At 47.8% G+C, this 22,011-nt stretch overlaps 1 protein-coding gene across 9 annotated transcripts in view; it reads left to right on the top strand.

Annotated features, from left to right (window-relative positions):
- The window catches only part of SH3KBP1 (SH3 domain containing kinase binding protein 1), a 346,648-nt gene that overhangs the window by 280,900 nt on the left and 43,737 nt on the right, over positions 1 to 22,011 (top strand). For all 9 annotated transcript variants that reach the window (XM_024115253.2, XM_028482479.2, XM_028482476.2 and 6 more), the window contains 3 exons: positions 7,280 to 7,331; positions 9,784 to 9,864; positions 12,703 to 12,862. In XM_024115253.2, coding sequence (XP_023971021.1) covers positions 7,280 to 7,331; positions 9,784 to 9,864; positions 12,703 to 12,862 — 293 coding nt within the window. The remainder of the gene's footprint in view (positions 1 to 7,279; positions 7,332 to 9,783; positions 9,865 to 12,702; positions 12,863 to 22,011) is intronic.

Here is a 22,011-nt window from a genome sequence, read left to right as displayed (position 1 = left end):
TTTTGTGGATGGTGTTAGGAAGTGTTCTAATTTCATTCTTTTACATGTAGCTGTCCAGTTTTCCCAGCACCACTTATTGAAGAGGCTGTCTTTTCTCCATTTTATATTCTTGCCTCCTGTATCAAAGATAAGGTGACCATATGTGTGTGGGTTTATCTCCTGGTTTTCTATCCTGTTCCACTGATCTATATTTCTGTTTTTGTGCCAGTAGCGTACTGTCTTGATTACTGTAGCTTTGTAGTATAGTCTGAAGTCAGGGAATCTGATTCCTCCAGCTCCTTTTTTCTTTCTCAAGATTGCTTTGGCTATTCGGGGTCTTTTGTGTTTCCATAAAAATTGTGAAATTTTTTGTTCTAGTTCTGTGAAAAATGCCAGTGGTAGTTTGATAGGGATTGCATGGAATCTGTAGATTGCTTTGGTTAGTACAGTTAGGTTTATTCCTAGGTATTTTATTCTTTTTGTTGCAGTGGTAAATGGGAGTGTTTCCTTAATTTCTCTTTCAGATTTTTCATCATTAGTGTATAGGAATGCAAGAGATTTCTGTGCATTAATTTTGTATCTTGCTACATTACCAGATTCCTTGATTAGCTCTATTAGTTTTCTGGTAGCATCTTTAGGATTCTCTATGTATAGTATCATGTCATATGCAAACAGTGACAGTTTTACCTCTTTTCTGATTTGGATTCCTTTCATTTCTTTTTCTTCTCTGATTGCTGTTGCTAAGACTTCCAAAACTGTGTTGAGTAATAGTGGTGAGAGTGGGCAACCTGGTCTTGTTCCTGATCTCACTGGAAATGGTTTCAGTTTTTCACCATTGAGAATGATGTTGGCTCTGGGTTTGTCATATATGGCCTTTATTATGTTGAGGTAAGTTCCCTCTTTGCCTAGGAAAGGATGTCTCTTGCTTGATTCCCGTAATGGCTAATCCACGGTAGGTGAATTTTGCTGGTTTAACTCAGACCACATTCTCTTTACTAAGTTCTAAGGAGGCCCCTTACCTTAGCCTTCATCCTCTGACAACCCAGTTATAGCACTGTCCTCGGCCAAAATTTTCTTTATTCCTAGTCGCGTCCTTCAGCCTTTTGAGAACCACTCTTCTTTCTCATTTTTGAAGATGCCCAATGAATTATTTCCCTGTTTTTAGTCTTCCAAAAAGGAACAAATTTGTGCTTATAATAAGCAACTTTATGAATAAAACTCACCTTTGACATTATTTGTCTGTACATTTAATTTTCTGGGTAATTTCACCTGCAGAGATGGGGATTGTCAAGGTGTTGATATTGCCCAAGTATGGCCTAATGACAGAGCCCCAGCTGAGTTTCCCTGACATGGCCTGGATGGCACTCCTTCTCCCTTCTCTGTTGGTACTTATAGCCTTTACTGTCCCAACTGAGCACCTCATTCAATATACTCTTGCCTGAAGTGATTCTCTCTCATCATGCCTTCTGAACTGTCATCTCTTTGAAGGCAGACCTGCGTCCCAAGCTTCTCCTTCATAGGGTCTAACAGTGTGTGTCTTAGTTCAGGCTGGTATAACAGAATACCATAGACTCGATGGCTTATAAACAACAGAAATTTCTCACACTTCTGGAGGCTAGGAAGTCCAAGATTTGGCATCTAGTGAGGGCTCACTTCCTGGTTCATAGATAGCTGTCTTCTTGCTGTGTCCTCAAGGTGAGGGAACTCTCTGGGGTCTGCTTTATAAGGGCAGTAATCTCATTGTTGAGAACGCCACCCTCATGACCTAATGTCTTCCCAAAGGCCCCATCTCCAAACACCACCACATTGGGGATTAGGTTTCAACATAAGAATTTTGTGTCCATTCAGTGGACAAATATTCGGTCCTTAGTAGCATGCTTGGTGTATGGTTGGCACTCAGGAATCCCTTGTCCTTTGGTCGTTTGGTGACAAGGCGTACCTTCCTTTCCTTCTGTCCCTCCCCTCTTACTAGCTGCTCGCTCCTGTGATAGTATGAAAGCGGAGCAAGAGTAGAGGGAGGGACAGAAAGAAGCCACATCCCTTGTCAGTTTTGTCTTCCCAGACAAAGGGGGGCCCAGATCCATCCATCCGGGTGTGAGGTCTGGGCATGGAGTCGAGGCACCACTGTCAGGGTGGGGTAGATGGCATGAAGAGGTAAGCCAAGGGAGTGACCTGAGAGAGCATCTTAGAAACCGAACACCAAAGCCTGGGTGACCACCCAACAGGCCGGCAGTCTATATGGGGCCAGCCAAGAGGGAGACCATGCATGTAGGCCACCAGTCCGGAGGCCAAGGAGAGGAAGAGAGAGAGGCCCTGCCAAGAGCAGGTTTTGTGGTAGCCCCCAGTGATCTCCTGTGCTGGGGATTCTGTAGGGTGCAAAGGGGCATTGCCCCAGACGCACTCTTCAAATGTGCTGCCAATTCACTGGGGACAGGAGAGAAAAGGACAGAGTGGAGGCCCCTATGTGTGTGTGTTTTGTTTTGTTTTGTTTTTTGCGGTACGCGGGCCTCTCACTGTTGTGGCCTCTCCCATTGCGGAGCACAGGCTCTGGACGCGCAGGCCCAGCGGCCATGGCTCACGGGCCCAGCCACTCCGCGGCATGTGGGATCCTCCCGGACCAGGGCACAAACCCGTGTCCCCTGCATCGGCAGGCGGACTCTCAACCACTGCGCCACCAGGGAAGCCGCCCTATGTGTTTCTAGAGCCATGAGGGGTACTCTGGTCAGGAGCTGTCCGTTTGTGTCCCCTGTCCGGCCTCACACAGAGACACCTCCAGAGAGCTTAGCTAGATGCCTGGAGGAGGGCTTCCCAAGACTCAAAAGCAAGCTGAAAATTGCTTCCAGAACCTTACCATGTTCCTCTCACAAAGCCCCCTGAAGGGTACCCAGCCATGAGGAGTCTGCTCCTCTGGTTATTTTCAACAAGTCACATGTCTGGGCCCAGAGCTCTGAAGGCAAACTGGCTTGAGAGGCCAAGTGGCAAATCATAATTCCTGCCAGGGAGGACAGTTGAGCCAACTGACGTGCTCCTTCACTTGGGGCTGGCCAGACTTGCCAAACAAAGGGCAGAATCAATTATGAAATCCTTTAGCAGGAAGCAAAACTTGCCTTCCTGCTGTCTTCACTCCACAACATTCAGATCTATTTCCTTCCCGGTAATAACGGTAAGAAATGAAATCTAGTTTGTATATCCTTTGAAGGATGGTGTTTGCTTCTGTGTCCAAGCCAACAGATCTACACGCAGGGAAATGCACACACACGTGCACCCAGGCCTGTGTGCCCTGCACGTGTGCAGACCATGGAAGGCATTCTGTTCTCCCAGAAATAAGAAAACGTTCGCCCATTGAATTTCTTAAGAACATTTTCATGTTGGCTCTTTTTTAATGAATTGCCAGTCATAACACTGAGAGATGTGAGTTCTGGGCCCATTTTAGCTCCCACCTAGCTGTTAACATGGCCCCTCTAGGCCTCAGTTTCCTCAGCTTAAAGGGGACCCTCTGATCACTCAGAGCTCTGACGTCCTCTGTTCTTAGCACCGACCTGCCAGTTGAGCAGGATGACGCCACCTGGGCCTGGAGCTGGAGTGTTTTATTTTCACTGTGGAGGGAGGAGAATAAATAGAACAAGTGCCTCTAAAAAATTCATGACTTATAAAAAGAAACGAAATTGAGTTATTTGTAGTGAGGTGGATGGACCTAGAGTCTGTCATACAAAAAGTGCTTGACCAAAAGGGTAGAATGATTTGTTGCTGTTTGTGCAGGGAGAGCTGAGAGGAGCATGCCAAAGGGAGGGTCACCCAACCAAATTCACCAACTTAACTAGCCCTCGCCTAAGTGCCAAACGAGTGACATGGGTTTGCTCCAAGAAAGCCATGTTTGCACGGTCCATGAGAGACATGGAGCATTATAAGACAATCATGAGGGAGGTGATATGGGATATATGTGTATGTATAGCTGATTCACTTTGTTATAAAGCAGAAACTAACACACCATGGTAAAGCAATTATACTCCAATAAAGATGTTAAAAAATATTCATGACTTAAAATACTTGACTGAGTTGAAAGGATGTTTCTGTCTCTGCGCCTGCAGGAGCTAGTTAATGCTGGTAAATTCAACAGAGAAAGCGTTGACCTACTGCTTAACCTGGAAAATCAATTATGTGATGTGCTTATGTCTTTTTGTTTGGGAATCATGAACTCCCGTGATGAATTTTCTACTGCCACATTTTTGCTACCGATTTACCCACTCTGCCTTCTCAGTTCTCACTGCCCTGTCTTCCTGTGGCATTAAAAGAAAAAAAAAAAAATCAGGGGAATTCCCCGGTGGTCCGGTGGTTAGAACTCGGTGCTCTCACTGCCGGAGCCCAGGTTCGATACCTGGTTGGGGAACTAAGATCCCGTGAGCTGCGAGGCACGGCCGAAAAAAATGAAAAAGAAAAAGAAAAGAAGAAAGATCATTGTCAGCTCATGTGAATACTTTATTAATCGTTTGTGGAGTGGTCTAGAGCTATAGGGAACCCTGACCCTGGTTTTTGTTCCTCATTACCTTAAAAGACATCTCCTTTGAAAAATGTGGCATCATTTCTCATCTAAGGAGGCAGGAAGGCTAAGTTTGATGGAATCAGGGCCAAAGTCAGTCAAGGAAAAAAAAAAAAAAAGCAGGGCAACTTGTAAACCTCCTCTGCTACTAAGCAAAACAGGCACCTGGCCAGCGTTGAGCAGGCCTGGTGAATGCAAGACAGACAGCTCACAAAGTGCTGCTTCCTTTCCAAACTGCCCCACCTGCCTCCGCAGCTGCTACGGCTCCCGACACAGCCTCACACCCCTGCCTGCTTCCTCCGCCCTCCGAGCAGGCACTTGGCATGACCACGCTCTCCACACGCTGTTGGGGAGCACAGTACTTCCCGTCCCCTCTCTCGGTGCCCCTCCGCCCTGCCCTGTTGCATTTCGTGTATTACATGCCAAATCTGACACAACACTAAGGGGTTTTTTTTCTTTGCACAGTAATCTTGGAAAATATGATGACTTGTAATTGTCTTTTTTTATTTGAGGCCCTGTGGTTTGAGGCAAGGTCGCTGGGGGAACGGGCTCAGTAAGAGGAGGCTCATGTGAAATTGGTTAGAAAAATGTTCCAACAACTGAGAGTGAGGAAGACGTCCAGGGGGTGGGCATTGCTGGGGCTGAGCTGCGAAGAATTAGGCCACAGGGTGTTGGCAGTTTCCTGCATAAGAAATTACTCTGATCCAGAGGTAAAGGAAGGTTAATTGGCAGAGTTTCAACTTCATTAGGTAAACACACATCTGTCCCCAGTCTAATTTCTACAAAGACAGAGAAGAGAGGAAGGAAAAAGGAGTCAGGGTAGAGAGCTGGAAGGGGCTGGCAACAGGGGAAGAGTTGTAAGCTCTGGGTGGAGGGCCTGTACCCGTGCGGAGGTGACCCTTGGAGCATCCTTCTTTCTTTTTTTTTTATAATGAAGTTTGGATGCATATAACAGTACAGAAAAATATTAAGAAGGAAACACATATGCACTCATAATCCTGCAAGAGATCAGCACTATAAATTTCTTTCTTTCCAGTCTTTTTCCCTTTCTGAATATATTGTAACATGGTTGAGCTCATGCTGTAGCTGCAATTCAGTACCCTTTTTTTTTCCGCTTAATGTTGACATACTACAGTTTCTTGTGCTTTTGTAAACTCTGTGTGGTTTATGGCCGTGAGATGGTTTGTCTTGTGGATGCCCTCTGGCAGGATGGCCCCTTCACAGTGGTTAAGAGCATTCCTGTGGGGCAGGTAGCCCTGGACTGGACTCTTGGCCCCCTGCCCCATTTACTAGCCTGGTGACTTGGGGAAATGACTTCATCTCTTGAAGCCTCAATTATTTCATCTGCAAAATGGGCATAATACTATCACTCCTTATAGAGTTGTCACGAGGATTGGGCAAGGAAGTGCTTACTGACTCCCTCTCTGAAACCGCCTCCTCCTAAGAGGGAAGTAATATTATTGTTTTACAGATGAGAAATTTCATCTAGGTGAGGTCACTTGCCCAGGGTCCACGGCTAAAAAGTGAGAGCCGGGATGTGTAACGGCAGCCACATTCTGAAGCCCCGCCTCTTGCCCACCATATTATACTCTTATTTGTGGTCACTTGGCCAAATCACCCAGCTAGTAAAGAGCAGAGTTGAAATGTCAAGTCCAGAGCCTACGTGCTGTGATGATCCCTGAGACAGTTCTTTGTGGGTCTCGTATTCTGTGGGTTTTACTTAAAACCATTTCTTCCTGTGTCCTGGTACTGCATCAGGCACCGGGAGGCACTGGTGGGTCGGGCTGAGGATGGTCGGATGCTTTTGCTGGTCACATCAGTACTTTTTCAGCATGCATAAGAGAGTCCATGGAGGTTTTTTAAAGTCACAAGTATATGATACCCAGAGAGGGTCAGGACAGGTATCAGCAGCAACATGGATCATATGCTCAAACCCTCCCCATTTCCATCTTTCCTTAATGATGTTGATAATGAGATGGTTCTCTCCTTGCCTTTGGTCCCCTTTCCCCCTGTGCAAGAATGGTGCCCAAGAGCTGTGCCCTGGCTGGGCTCTCGGCCCTAGGACATTTGCCAAGTCCAGCCTGTCTCCCACCTACAGCGAATCCTGGGTGAGCAAGGAGATGCCATTGATTGCATTGCTGCCTCATCCCCTCCAGAACGATAGGGTGTGAGAGAAAAACAAATAGTGGCTGATATGCAAAGAAACTCCATTCCAGTTTCCAGGGTATGGCTGGTCTGTGGGGGAACCTCGCAAATGGCCTACCAGCCTTGGGGTGAAAAGGGGCAGAAAGCTTAGAACCCTACCCAGCCACGGGGGCCCCTCAGCCTGCATTTTCTTGCAGGTCCCACATCCAGAGCGGATCTAATTTAGAGCCATCCCAGTGACTCTTTCTGAATCGCTTGGTTATTCAGCAGATTAAATCTTAATTGCAAATGCGGTTTCAGCGTAGGAGTACCATTGTGCTTGCTGGTTTCAGGCCATTTTTGCTGAGCCGTGCTTTTCCAGAAGGCTGTTACAGATTTAGAAAGGGGGAAATGGTATTTCATTTGTCCATCAGAGCTTTGTTTCACAGACTGAATTTATTTTAGTGCTTGTTTAAAGGTGCCAAAACCTGACATCCTTGGAGAGAGAATTGCTCAATTTTTTTGGAGAGCTTCTCTGGACTGTCCAAACTACATCTAGAAAACACTGTCTGTGGTCCTTATGTGAGAGGCCAGGCCTGCCAACAATCTCATGTGGTATCATTTTGATTAATTTTTCAGAGACCCAAGAAGCCACCTCCTCCATCGGCTCCCGTCATCAAGCAAGGGGCAGGTAATGTACCTTTCACTTCCGTCAACACACTGTCTTTCTCTTACTGTTTTCCCTAACAAAGAAACATATCATTAAAATGTATCCCTGATATAGCCTCCCAAAGAGAATGACCAGAAAGACTTTGTTTCGGAATAAACCAGTTTTGTTTGCTTTGTTTTTATTTTTATTTTTTAAATAAACCCCTTTTGTGGAGAGAGGAACTGGTTGTCTGCTTTGCCTGTGCCTGCCCGTCGAGGGTCAGCCTGGGGAGAGCTGCTTCCCGTGGGTCACAGCTTCACTGGGCATGTATAGCAGTGCTGAATTTTCGATTTCTGTCCCGGGTGGTTAACCAAAATTTGTACTTACTTCACTTGCCCCCAGCAACAAAAAATGTTTTTCCAGCAGTACTTTCCCTCCCTCATGATTCTTTTCTCATCTGGAAAAGAATCCAATTAATTCACTTTTTCTGTGTGGCTCAGATGTTAAGGTTGAATACTATAGGAAGACTTGATGTCGTTGGACACTTGGTAACTCATTGTACACTGGTGTCTCGTACATAAAGATGAGCATTCCTAGTTCCCAGTAGAACTCCTCTTTATCATTGTTAAAACAAATTTTAGGGAGAAATTCCTCCGTGAATAACTAGTTACGTGACATTTAAAAAAATTAACAGCTAAAACTGAAGAAGAGTAGGGGTATTTTTAATTCTACACATGCATAGTTATGATAGTTCTGTAGCATTTAAAGTATGAATACATTTCCAGATTGGTTTATTCAACAGATGTATTAGGAGTGATTTTTTCCCGTTCTTTTGGCCCACCAAGTTGGGGGAAAAAAATCAGCCTGACCTCACATTCCTTTCCCATTCCCTTCAGCATAGTTGAGAATTACAGAGATTAAGCCCCCAAATGGGATGTTAATTACATCTGCTCAGTCCCCATCCTTGTGTGTGTTGAGCAGTTTAATTTTGCCACCTAGTGGTTCTGGCTGGATAAATATTTTATTTTGCTGAAATTAAAGCAGACTATTGATTTGCTTTTTTTCTGAAGATCCTTTTCCCTAGAAGCCTTGGTGACAGGTTAGAGACCAAGGAGGTGAGTTGAGTGGTCCCAGGCTCAGGTGGCCTAGAATGTAACTAGGGTTGGATTCTTCATGGTAGTAGGACTGTCAGTTCCTCCTGTGTCTCTAGGAATGGTACTGAAATTCTTCATTAGCGTTAGGAGACCAGATTGTAGCATGGTAGGCAAATTCTTATCCTTTTAAGACAATTTGAAAAGGTTGTGCTGGATCTCTAGGGGCATTTAATCTTCCTAGATTACTACTACTGCTCATTCATCCTGCTGTATAATCTTGGGAACTGCTTTGTAATGGGGAGGTAGATATTCCTGTTTTCGTTGTGTTTGGTTCTTTGACGAAAAAAATCAGATACAGAATTGATAGAAATCAGATACAGTGTTTAACTTGTAGTGAGTCATTAAAGAGTTAAGGTAAAGTGTGTGTTCAGTGGATTTTATTTTAAGTTCTTTTGGATTCTGATGCTGTGTAATTGAGATTTTAGTACCAAGCACACATCCATAGGTTGGTCATATAAGGAGTTTGTCAAGCACTCAACCAAGTCCATAAATCAGAGGACTACTTGTGATGGGTTTCATGCTTTAGCTATTTTCCAAGTACTCTTAACGGACCTGAGGCCGCTGACACTGATGAAGTTCCCTGGTGCGGGAAGCAGCTGTGCTCCAGGCGTGTAAAGAGGAAGGGTGAATTGGCACATTTGGGAAAATGTAATACATGAGGGATTCAGATGCAAAGGACCTAGGGAGAACCACCGTATCTTCTCTGTACATCCCTCCACTTAAAAATGTGTTTAAGAGGTAACAGACTACCAGTTATAAAATAAATAAGTCACAGGGATGTAATGTACAGCATGGGGAATATAGTCAATAATATTTTAATAACTTTGTATTGTGTGTAATGTATAAAAATATTGAATCACTGTGTTGTACACCTGAAACTAATATAATACTGTAAGTCAACTAAACTTCAATTTTAAAAAAATACACGTTCTAGTTACTATTGCTGCGTAACAAACCACTCCAAATTTGGTGGCATAAGACAACAATCTTCTTATGCCCGTGGATTTGTTTATTTATTTATATACATTCCCCAACCACACCAAGTGGTCTCCTGTGACTACTTTGATGCGTAAGGAAGTCAGATTTAAATATCAATAAATATTAGTGGTGTTCTTGTAAATGAAGGATGCATAGGCAGGCAAACTTAATGACATATGCCAGAAATGGTTTCTGCTCCGTTTCTAAGCAGCTTGTGTTTGCCAGATAACACCAGCACTCAGCTTAGGAAAGGAAAAAAACCTGTTGACTTTGCTGTACCTGATAAATATTTAAAATGCTAGTGCATCTAATAAATGGATGGGGGAAACATTTCCTAATCATTGCCATCCTTTCCCCGCCAGGTACCACTGAAAGAAAACATGAAATTAAAAAGATACCTCCTGAAAGGCCAGAAACGCTTCCAAATAGAACAGAAGAAAAAGGTATGAGATCAGGTCTTCGCTGGCACTTCTAGAACGGCAAGAGACAGAGATGTCTGTCACAGGGCTAGTCCCTATTACCCACAGAATTTGCTTTTTCTTTGGAATATGGTGATTATGGTTTTGTTTTGATTGCTTTTAAATTTCCTGTTTCTAAAGAAATAGGAGAGAGGGTTATGTGGTGCTTCTTTGGGCCGGCATTTCTCATCAAATGAAAAACAACCAGCCTAGTCACCTAACACATTGGGGCTCTTCCATCCCAGTCTTCCTGCCATCACCGCCCTCCCCACACCAGCAGCATCCTGAAGTCCGCATGCTGACCGTAGGTTCCTAGAGGGCCCCGCTGTACCGGCCAAGGTTCCCAGCCAGCCTAGTGCCCCAGGTGCTCATTAGCTGCTGCTGGGTGGGTGCGGCTTAGAGAAATTCCCATCCGGCCAAATGAAAGCTGTCAGTCACTGCTGGGCCTTTGACTCTGGCTACTGTATTGCAGACACGTCCTGCGTCAGGAATGTTGAGGGAGGGGATGGCATGGCAAAACTGGGAGAAGCAGCCCAGTGCCCACGGTCCCCTTAACGGGGTCAAAAAGGTCATTTTCAGGGAAGTACCGTAACCTGTATCACACAGTCACTTTTATGAATGTGTTTGACTCCTATGGTCTGCGTGTGCCTCCCAAAGAAATCTGCATGCTGTGGAAGGACTCATTTTATTAGGTGTCTAAGATTTGATTGATCACACATTTTACAGGGAAAGTGTTACGTTATTATTATGAACAGGAGGCAGAGCAAATTCCATTTTAAAAAGCAGTTATTTTGTAAGTCACGAGAGAAATGCTGAATTAATGAATGTAATTATTTGGAGATGCTCCTGGGTGGCCTCATGAAATTTTATTGTGAAATTTAATATTTTATATCAGCCTGCCAGAAGTTTTACCAACATTGCGAGTTCTTAGGAAGTTACACCTCTTTCTTTCACAGTGAACAGTTAAAACTTGAGTTGTGGAAGCTCATTGTGAAGGCCAGGTCTGCATCACAGATCAATGAAAAAATAGCTATTGAGTGTGTACCATACAAATAGTTCTTTGATAAAAGTGTGCGTGTTGTGACATAACCAAACACCGCCTCTGTCCTCACGGAAGACACATGGCTGGTTTTGGGCTCATAGCCAGGCTCTGTGATGAGGACACTGCCTGCTCTGTTCCGTGCTGACTAGCATATGTACTCGGCTTACGTGTGAACAACCACCCTAGTTCGTTGGCCAAGTGGCCACACACTTCTGCTTCCTTCCCCTCCCGTGATGCCTTGTTCTGAGCAGCAGTGGGTCAGGAGACAGAAGCCCTGGTCAGAAGCAGCAGGGAAGACAGCAAACCAGCCCCACCTTGAGACTGAGCCTCCCTAGTAGGTGGGCACGAACCCTCTCTTCCATTCGTTCTGCAGGCTGCTGGAGCTCCCGTCCCTCCCAGGAGGCAGGAGGAATCCCCCCTCCTTTGTATTTTAGCAGAGCCCTTCCTCCTCTGGTGCCTCCTCTGGTCCCTGCGGACCACTAAAAGAGTTCCCAGAATTCCTGGATGGAGCACGTTCCCTTATTGAAATATTGTGGGGATAAGCACAGTGATTTCTGTACAATACCTGATGGGCTTTTTTTTTTTTTTTTTTTTTTTTTTTTTTGCGGTACACGGGCCTCTCACTGTTGTGGCCTCTCCCGTTGCGGAGCACAGGCTCCGGACGCACAGGCCCAGAGGCCACGGCTCACGGGCCCAGCCGCTCCGCGGCACGTGGGATCTTCCCGGACCGGGGCACAAACCCGTGTCCCCTGCATCAGCAGGCGGACTCTCAACCACTGCGCCACCAGGGAAGCCCCTGATGGGCTTTTTAAAGCTTTGCCAATCTGCCTGGTCACCCAAACAACGTGAGTTTGTGTTTGCAAGTAAAACGTGTTCACAGTTGCACCTTCCAAGTGGGCACAGGGTTGCTGCCTGTCCTCCAGGGGGCAGCTCTCTGAAGCTCTATCTTTACAGAGAAATATGGGGACATAAAGCATGAAGCTGCCACCAAGCACTGCCCAGAATGGCACCAGATCTGGCTTTAACTTCTTTCTAATAACTCTGACACCCAAAACCCTCAGAAACCAAATACCTGTGAAGTCCCAGTTTACCTTCCAAGGTGAAACTGTGCACAGAAAGAATCCAGAACTAATTGTTGCCTCCTGGTGCTTTACACAGGCTGACCTGGGAGACGTCAGGCCTCTTTCCTCCCCACACCCAACAGGTCCCGCTGGTCATTGACCAAACCCATCAGCCATTTACCGAGCACCTGCTCAGTGCCAGGCACCATGCGAGTTCTAGAGAGATGGCCAGACGTGGGCCCTGCCCTTGGGGGCTGACTGCCTGCAGGCCGTGCCAAGCATGCAGACACCCAGAAAGTACTCAAGTGGAGCCTGTTTGTAAAGGGCTGTGCTTCGCAGCTCAGGAGAGGGAGTAGAAAAGTCCGCCCCTGAGGGCGGGTCCAGCTGTTGAGAAGGGAACATGACCGTGTCACATTTCAGCCAGGCAAAATGTGAGTGGGCCCAATGAAGTAGGAGTAGGAGTTTTCCAGGGGCGGGCAATGGCCGGAAGGGCCCTCAGGCAGAGAGAGGGAGCAGCATGAGGAAAGGCGAGCGGTGCGCTGTGATGGTATAGGTCTTTTTCTAGCTTGACCAAGGATAGATGAGGCGCTTCGCCTTCCATCCTGACCTTGGCAAACAGCGTCAGTGATTTTTTTAAGCAGAAAGCAAGCAGTCTTCAGTACTGTCACTTACACTACTTCTATCTGTCTTCTTTATGCTTCTTTAAACAATGACTTAAAGAAAGACCAGAGAGAGAGCCAAAACTAGATTTACAGAAGCCTTCTGTTCCTGCCATACCGCCCAAGAAGCCGCGGCCACCGAAGACCAATTCTCTCAGCAGACCAGGTGCGCTGCCCCCGAGGAGGCCGGAGCGACCAGCGGGTCCCCTGACCCACACCAGGTACTGCTCCGCTCTTGACGCTGGGGCGGGGGCGGGGCGGGGCAGCCGCAGGACGCTGGACTCCAGCCACTTGGGCCCTTGCTCCCATACTCAGGCAGAAGTGGGTGTGAGACTGTGGGGCACTGCGTGGGTTTCAGGATTAGAGATGAGAATCCAGGCCCTGGTATCTAGACCCTGCTCACGTGTGGGGATCTCCCCCTGTGCTTCCTTAGAGCAAGGCCAGCTGCCCTTCCGAGCGGAAGTGTGGTGGCATGCCCGCCTTCACCCCTGGATGTCCTGCTGGCTTGGGTGCGTGCATCTCACTGGCAGCCCCATGCCCTGGCCCTCTCCCTGCTCTGGGGTGGCTCCCTCCACACTCCGCTCTTGCCTGCGCGGCCCTATGGTGGGACCCAGGACCCAGTCTGGTACATGTTGTCTTAGTGTCCCTGTCCGTGTCCCTGAACTGTGATGCCCTCAAAGGCAAGGGGCGCGCTTCGTTCATGCACGAGTTCCGAGGCACACCTGGCAAAACTCAGATTTCTTCACTGGCTGGCTGGACACCTGTGTTAGTGATACGGAATCAGAGTTGGACATTGTGCCTTCCAGACCTGAGATGCTCACCACAAGGGACAAGGAAGTGTCACGTTCTCTCCACAAGTTCATTGCTGGAACTTTCTACCGTTACATGCATATTATACGTGTTGATGTGATATACTGGAGCAAGTCGGTGGCCTAGAGGTCTTTACATGGACCTGTCAACACACAGTCACTCACCGAATTTTTGTTCTTCTGAGCTAAGTTTGCATGGTGAGAATCTCATGGGGCTTCAGTGTCCTCGTGCTAGAGTCAGGCAGGCTTCCAGGCTCACGTCATAGTAGGAGTGGGAGCCCCAGCAGGTCACTGCCCCTCTCTCCTCACCTTCCCTGTCTGTACATTGTGGATGATCATGGAATGCATCTAAAAGGATGGAAGGATATAATTCCCGAGTATGTAGCCTCGGGCCTGTAAATCAACTTTACTTTCACTGTCTTATTTATGATTGTGTATCAAACTGGGTATACTGGAGTGAAACAAAAATAGCTCATTTACATTTTAGAAAAAAATTTTAAATCGTGGTAAAATACACATAACACAAAATTTTCTCAGGTATGTGAGCCCATTGGAGGAGCGGCTGGCTCACTTGTGTCATTCGGCAGGTGTCACCCAAGATCCAGTCAAACAACTGCTCCCCTATGATGGCCCCGGGGGAAACTAACGGGACCAGGGCCACTGTTGAGTGGGTCAGGCCCCTACGCACGATGAGGCCACTTGACAGCCCCAATGACCTTAGCAAGGGCCACTTCAGTAGCGTGGTCGGCCCAGAGCTCACACTTCAGAAGGAAAAGGTTATGTAAACCTAAGTGCTTCCAAAGAGAACATGAGCTCCACAAACAGGGAGGAGGGAGCGGCAGGGGTCGTCCATCGCTTTGTGGTAGGTGAAAGGAGAACAGAAGCCACGCTCTGCCCAATTCTTATAGTCTTCCAGGGACCACAGGCATTTCCATGAAGTCAGTAATGATTTCCAGAATATTCCTGCTGCTCTAATGATCCAATCCGAAGCGAAGTGCGGTTCCAATGGCTTCTGCGCCTTCAAAGGCTGCTCTCAGCCGTCTCCTTGGGAGATAGGTGCAGGCCTTGCGAGCCATCGATTAGACGTGCACGGGAGCAGGGAATGAATGATAACCTCTGACCCTCTGGACTCACAGAAGCCCCATTTTCCTCCCGCCTCTGCTGAGCTCTCCCCCACCTCCAGCTCTCCCAAGGTCCAGCTGTGGGTCAGAAGGACGAGCCACCGAGGAAGATGCGTGAGAGAGGGGTTTGCACAGAAGCCAGTGGGAAGCGTAACTGTTCTTTACATTGTGTGTGGCATCTGAGCAGCCTGGGAGAGGGTGGGCAGTCCCCGACCTCCCAAGCTCCCAGGGCACTGGTTTGCAGACAGGAGGGAGTGACAGGCAAGCCCCAGGCTTCCTTCCTGCCAGTCCCTGGAAGTGGCAGACCCAGGCAAGGCTGGGAGCATTTGAGGAGCCGGTGCCTGCTCTGACCGCTTGCACAGCCAGTTGAAGGGAGGACGGTGCCTGCTCTAACTTGGTGGTTCTCAAACTTGAGCGTGCATCGGCGTCACCTGGAGATCATGTTCGAACACATTGCTGGGTCCCGCCCCCACGGTCATTGATCCGATAGATCTGGGATAGGTCTGGGAATTGATGCTGCCGGTCCACGTCCACGCGGTGAGAATCTCAGGTTTTTGACAGTGCCACCCTCCTTCCCTGGCTGCCTCTCATGCATCCGTTAGTGCTCCCCGACTTAAGTGCCCAGTTAGCACGCCCCTCTTCTGGAAGCCTTCCCTTATCTCTCACGATTGCTCTCTCCTCCAAACGCCTGACACCCCGTGTTTAGCCTGGTGCGGGGCCCCGTGCTGTGCCACTTAGGATGCTCACACCCCCGGACTCCTTTACCAGATTTAAAGCAGATCAAGAGTGTGTTTTGTCATCTCCACATGGTTTACGGGGTTGAGCATATGGTAGTGGCTCATTTAATACACTTGTTGAATGCCATGGTTCCTGAAAAGGGGGGGAGGTGCCAGTGCTTACATTTTGTTCACTTTTGCTCTCCTGTCATCCTTCCCAGCCCCTGTACAAGCTCTGTAGCATGTGCGTCTTATGTTCTAAGTCACCTAGTGTGCCATGGATTTCAACATCAAAAAATTTAAGAAGATCGAAGAAAGGCTTGCTGTTTCTCAGTATCTCATGCACTTCATATTTTTTGCTAAGCAGTTACATCGGACAACCAACCCGTATACTGGTTTATGAACTTGTTTTGTTCCGCCAAGGTAGTTGAGGTAGGAATGTTAACATCAAACAGTTTTGTGTCGGTAGTCCTCCAAGAAGGGGTATTGTCTACTGTGCAAACCCAAATCCTCGCCAGGATTTACCTGACTGGATGGGTAGATGGGCGGATGGATAGACGGATGGTTGAACACATGGACGCACAGTCACCGTTTGCTGTTCTTACTGGGAATGAGGCTTGAGGCACTGCCACTCCAGCTGCAATGTCTGGGCTTAGGCTTCCTCTCACCAGCCAGAAAGCTCGCTGCCAAATGTGGCTTCCAGAAGAGATCAATTTCTTTCTATTTAAACAGGGACTAGCATCTTTTAGAAAAAGGAATACCTAAGTTTAGGAAGAGGGGAGTCATTTTTAGATGCATTTACTTAACAGAAATGGATTGAGGGACTACTGTACACCAGGCACTCTTCTGGATCTTAGTAACGGTGGGGCTCGGCCATTATAGATCCCGGTCTTCAGGAATCATGTCTAAAGGAACTAGGACACCTGCGCGATTTTGTGTCCATCTGAGCAAGTGGCAGCATGCCATTAACATACTTACTTCCAGATAGTAAATGTAGGTAGAAATTTAACAGAAAGAAAGAGACTTTTTCCAAAAAAATTTAGTACCAGAGTTGATTTAAAAATTGAATGATGATAGCAGATTCCCCTAGGTCATAAGTGCCTTTGTTTGAAAGTCTGTGCTTTGGGGATGCATCAGTTCTTATCTCACAGCCTAAAGACAGCGTCTGCTGGTCTCGTCCAGCCCACCATATAACTAAGGTAGTCGTGGTACAAAGAGCATTCTATCTCTATCTTCACACTTGAGAAAGTGGAGTCTCAAAAGTATAGCGCCTACTCACTTGTTTTGATATTTGATCATAAAGATATTTCAAATGACAGAATACACCTAAACTTTTGTGTGTGTGTGTTGTATACACACACACAGACATGTGACGTTATATGTCTCATAATGTGTATTATCGATTTGATAAAGATGGGGTCAGAAACCCCCATGAGAAGAGGCCCTGAAACTTGGGAGAAGGGTCCAAAAGAAAAAAAAAAGTCCAAGGAAAATCTGGAAAGAAGCAGGCTGTCCTGAGCCCTAGCAGTTTGCATGCAGCGCGAGGCAGCGAGCCAGAAACCTGAGGGGCAGAGCAGGTTTGTGCCTTCAAAAGAAAATGAACCCAGTGGGGAAAGAGGTGGAAGCAGGCTGAAGAGACCAGAACAGGTTTGTTAATCTTCCCAAACATGGACACCCCAAGTTGTAAATAACCTCATTTTCTTCCCAAAGAGCGGGCAAGTGGGAGCAGGACCTTTGGCCCAAGTTGCCAGGGAGCCATGCCTGTTGTGTGCTGCAGCACAGAGCAGCCAGCCCTCTGAGTGGAGGGGCAGGCAACTGGCAGGGCGGGGCTGGGCGGGGCTGGTGGAGGCGGGGCTTCAGTGATAGTCAGGGGCTCTGGGACTGAGAGGAAGGAAGTGAAGCTAAAAGAAGTAAGAGGAGGTGAGCTGAGCAGGGATGGAGTGGAAGCAGGAAGTGGGGAAAGTCGATGGCCGGAAGTACCGGAGATGCTGGTCAGGAAGGGGAGGTTGGTGCCCACAACTTCAGAGGCGGAGTGGGTCTGAAGATGGACATATCCACAGAGGGAGGGGCCCTGAATGTGGGTGACTGAGGGTGAATGAAGGTCCTAAGGGCTGAAGGGACCAGAGGAGGGAGGGCATGGATTGCCAACATGGCTGTCATAGGCTCAGGAAGATGGCAAGAGCTGAAATGAGGTGAGGCTGATGTTCTCGAAGCCAGTGTCCTCCCAGGTGGATGTCGGGGTGTTCTGGGAGTTGATGACAGTCAGTGATAAGAAAGTTTCAATAGTCAGGGCAGTAGTAGGTCATTAAGTCAAGAGGTTCCAGGTGGATGGAGTTGCTTACTGTGGCTCAAGCATCGCAGAGGGCACTGTCCACTGACTTCAGATGTGCGAGCCTGTGTCAGAGGAGGAATCTCAATGAGAAGGTGGGCAATTGGGTCTTGGACACCAGGCTGTGGGCAGGAGGCCTAGTGGCTTCCCAGACCCGTGCCACTTGCAGATGGCCTATTGCTTTAAATCTTAAACACACCAGGCACATTTCCCATGAAAGGCTGAAGGCTATACGGAAAGAACTGGAACACGGATCCACGGAGAGCGACAGTGGAATTGCACATTTTTTCCTTGTAATGAAGAGGGAGCCCTGGATACCAGAGAAACACTGGGAGATTAGTGACTGTTGAGCCCTGAGACATTTTAGCTTGAGGCCAAGATTAAGTAAACATTTATATGCCAAACATCAACTAAGTGCTTAGGGAAGGGCAGATGTCTCTCTGGAGACCAACTTACCCACACGGAAGTTAATTTTTCTTTAGATTTACACAGGCATCCCAGCTGCTTCAAGCCCCTCGGGATACAAATTAGCAGAAAGTAAACTTCTAGGTCCTGGTGGTTCTGTGAGGTGTGTGGTCCCCAGGCCCACCAAAAGAACGCACTAAAAAAGACCTTTGCTCTTATTAGCTCTAAGCTAAGCAATCATTTAATTTAAAAAAAAAAAAAAAAAAACGGGGAAAGAAAGGTAGCTAGAGTCTGTGAGGTGTGTGGTCCCCAGGCCCACCAAAAGAACGCACTAAAAAAGACCTTTGCTCTTATTAGCTCTAAGCTAAGCAATCATTTAATTTAAAAAAAAAAAAAAAAAACGGGGAAAGAAAGGTAGCTAGAGTGCACACAAATATTCCCTAAGCAGGCAGATAGAATGTGTACCTGGGTGGTCAGGCCATCATTTTGAGTTTGGATTGCTCAAGTATTCTAAATGTCTTTTCAAAGATTCCTAGGGATGTGGCATGTGGTGTTTGAGTGTTTCCCTTCTTTTCTACAAGTCAGGACTAAGACATGTCTTTGGAGAGTTCAGGAGAGAGACCTCGGCTAGAAATTACAGAGGTGGGTGTCATTGGCTCACAGATGGTAGTTACAGGCATGGAATGGCTATAATCACTCCAGGAGATTACAGAGAAGAAGAGGAGAGGGTACAGGCAACGGTGGGGAAAACCATCACTTATCGGGTGGAGGAAGGACGAGGGGCTGTGGAAAAGGGTGAGTGGACTGCAAGGCCGTGGAAGCTAGGAGAAGGGAGGGTGGAGCAGCTGCCAGCCAGTGGGTCTCTTGCTTGAGTGTACCTTGGCATCACCTGCGGTCTTGTTAAAACACAGATCGCTGCTCTCCAAGTTTCTGATTCAGGAGGTCTGGGTTCAGGCCTGAGAATTTGTGTTTCTAGCAAGCTCCCCGGGCTGCTGCCGCCGCTGGTTAGCCGAGCCCACTATGAGAACCTCCACCAAAGTGAGAGCCGGGGAGACTGAAGGGGCTTTGGTCACTAGCTGGCCCTTGGTGATCCCAGTCAAGTGGTTTCTATACAGTAGTTGGGGGCAAGAGACAGACTCAGGGTTGAGTTGAAGAAAGAACAGGCGGGCAACCAAGCACGTGTAGACTTGTCTTGTGAGAAACTCGGCTTTGGGGGAAAGGTGGAAATTTGGTGCTAGATATGGATCCAGTGATAAGAGAGGAGTGTGTATGTGTGTGCTCTGTGTGTGCGTGCGTGCGTGTTTGTGTGTGTGCTGTGTGGGGTGTCATTCATTATTTCAGAAATTCATCAAGTGCCTCCATTTGGCTAGGCCCTCTTCTGGGTGGTAGTTAACTACAGTAACCAGGCCAGACATGCCTCCTGCCCACCCACTGCTTACTGGGCTTTGGAGCCAGACCCACCAGTGTGGAAAGCCCACCCCTCTGCTTCCTTACCCTGTAGCCTCAGGCAAGGTACACAGCTCTCTGTGTCTCAGTTTCCGTCGCCACTCCTAGGGCACCTAGTTCTTCTCCTGGCACTTGTGAGGCCCTCAACCAATCTTTTTTCCTCCCTTGAGAGAGCTCAGTGGGTGACCTTGTTGGGAGAGGAGTTGCCACATGGTGACAAACAGGTCATGCTCTGCAGCCCCGAGGGAGCAAGGAAACACGGATGCCCTCAGACCAGACATCGAGAGGTCTCTAGGGAGTGGAAGCAGAGCCGCGAGAGCGCCGGGGAAGGCTGGGGACTGAGGGAGGGTGGGTGCTTTCTGGAGCATAGGAATCCCACAGGGGAAAATACCTTGTCACATTGTAGACATGTCTACCTTATTTGCTGGCCTCATTTCATTTGTATGTATAACTTTCTTTCCATCCTCACCTAGAAGAAATTTCATTCCCTGCAGCAAGATCCAACAACAGTAGTGATGGGCTTAGCCTCAGCTCAGGCTGAGCCACATTGATTTTCCTGCCAGTGATGGCCAGAAGCAGGCAAGGAATCAGCAGGGGATATTAACGCCCTGCACGGGCACAGGTACTAATTGGTTCGTATAACGCTTTTCCCACGGGCTATTTTTTTGAGCACTCTTCCTCCAAGTGACACCCCACAAGCTTTTCTCAGAGTTGTGTGCTGATGAGATCCCCTCCTCCAGGCATCAAAAGCCCCTTGCCCCTCTGAGAGGCCCAGCTGTGGGTTTGCCGATGGGAGCTGCGGGTGTCATCGTCCTTCGGCCTTAGGGGCTTGGGGCTTGTGCCCTGGATGGGCTCTAGATGGAGGCCTGTTTCCCCCCACACTTGTAGAGTCTGCACAGAGAACAGAAGTTTGGAGGGGAACTGAGTGGGCAATGTCCCATAACCTTCCAGCGTGTCTTCACCAACTATAAATAGCCAAGTCTGTTTGTGCTCATCCAAACACGGACACAGTGCACGGGGAGAGCTGCCAGGAAAGCCACTCTGGTTCCCGCTTCCTGCGCCCCGGCCTCGCTCAGGCTGCCCCACATTTAGATGGGAAGTTCGTAGTCAAAAAATGCCTGTGATTCCTGGCACATTTTAGGCCGTGGGGTTAGTGTGTAGGGGCTCCACAGGATCAGCAGAGCCTTTGGATCCACATTTCTGGGAAAGGGGAGCGGGGCTCCTCCTGCCCTGCCGCTGGTGAGCCAAGGAAACTGGGTTCACTGCTGGTGCAATTTTGTCCTTTCCTGAAGGAAGGATTCAACCTCCCCGGGCAGTAAAGGCCCCTCACAGAACGCTTCTGAAGGACTGGCTTCATCTCTGCTCCCTCCACAGATGGGCGGAGCCCTCTTATCGTTGCTTATTTGCAAGAGAAAAATCTCTAGAAGCATTAAACATGTGCATTTTGATTATTACCGCCCCAAGTGTGGTGGGCAAAGATAGGGCTGGACGTCAAGAAGCTTCCGTCCAGTTTTAGCTTTGCTACCAATTAGCTGTGTGGCCTTGGGCTCATAACTCCCAGTCTTCGAGCCCAGGACCCTGGTCCGTAATAAAATGGGCGCCTGAGCTGGGTAATCTTTACCCAGTTGGGTTTTTTTTAAACATCTTTATTGGAGTATAATTGCTTTACATTGTTGTGTTAGTTGCTGCTGTATAACAAAGTGAATCAACTATACGTATACAGATATCCCCATATCTCCTCCCTCTTGCATCTCCCTCCCTCCCACCCTCCCTATCCTACCCGTCTAGGTGGTCGCAAAGCACCGAGCTGGTCTCCCTGTGCTATGCAGCTGCTTCCCACTAGCTTTCTGTTTTACATTTGGCAGCGTATATATGTCCATGCCACTCTCTCACTTCGTCCCAGCTTACCCTTCCCCCTCCCCTTGTCCTCAAGTCCATTCTCTACGTCTGTGTCTTTATTCCTGTCCTGCCTCTAGGTTCTTCAGAACCATTTTTTTTTTAGATTCCATATATATGTGTTAGCATACGGTATCCATCGACAGATGAATGGATGAAGAAGATGCAGCACATATATACAATGGAATATTACTCAGCCATAAAAAGAAATGAAATTGAGTTATTTGTAGTGAGGTGGGTGGACCTAGAGTCTGTCATACAGAGTGGAGTAAGTCAGAAAGAGAAAAACGAATACCCAGTTTGAATAGTCAGAGCCTAAGTCTGAGATGTTGTGAGTGGGCAGCCAGGAAAGCAGGGAGAGAGCGTTCATCTCCATTGACCTCACATCCTCAGCGCATGATTGGACCAGGATGAGTGGGGCGAGCAATAGGACGGGGCTGATAAAACAAGGTTGCGGGATTGGAGCAAGAGAGAAGAGAGGGTGTCTCTAGTCGTTTCTCTGGAAACTTCACAGCTGCCATCTGTCATCGTCCCTATGAGTAGATAACTCCCAGGTGGGATGAAAGCTGGGGAAAAATGGAGGATTCAAAGGGTGCACCTCAGTGGTTTTCTGAGTACAGGGGATGGGGCTTTTCTATTTCTTTTTCC

The sequence above is a fragment of the Physeter macrocephalus genome, chromosome 21 (assembly GCF_002837175.3).
Source record: "Physeter macrocephalus isolate SW-GA chromosome 21, ASM283717v5, whole genome shotgun sequence".
Taxonomy (NCBI): Eukaryota; Metazoa; Chordata; class Mammalia; order Artiodactyla; family Physeteridae; genus Physeter; species Physeter macrocephalus.
Note: the sequence above shows the minus strand (reverse complement) of the source record. Positions and strands in the feature narration are given on the sequence as shown.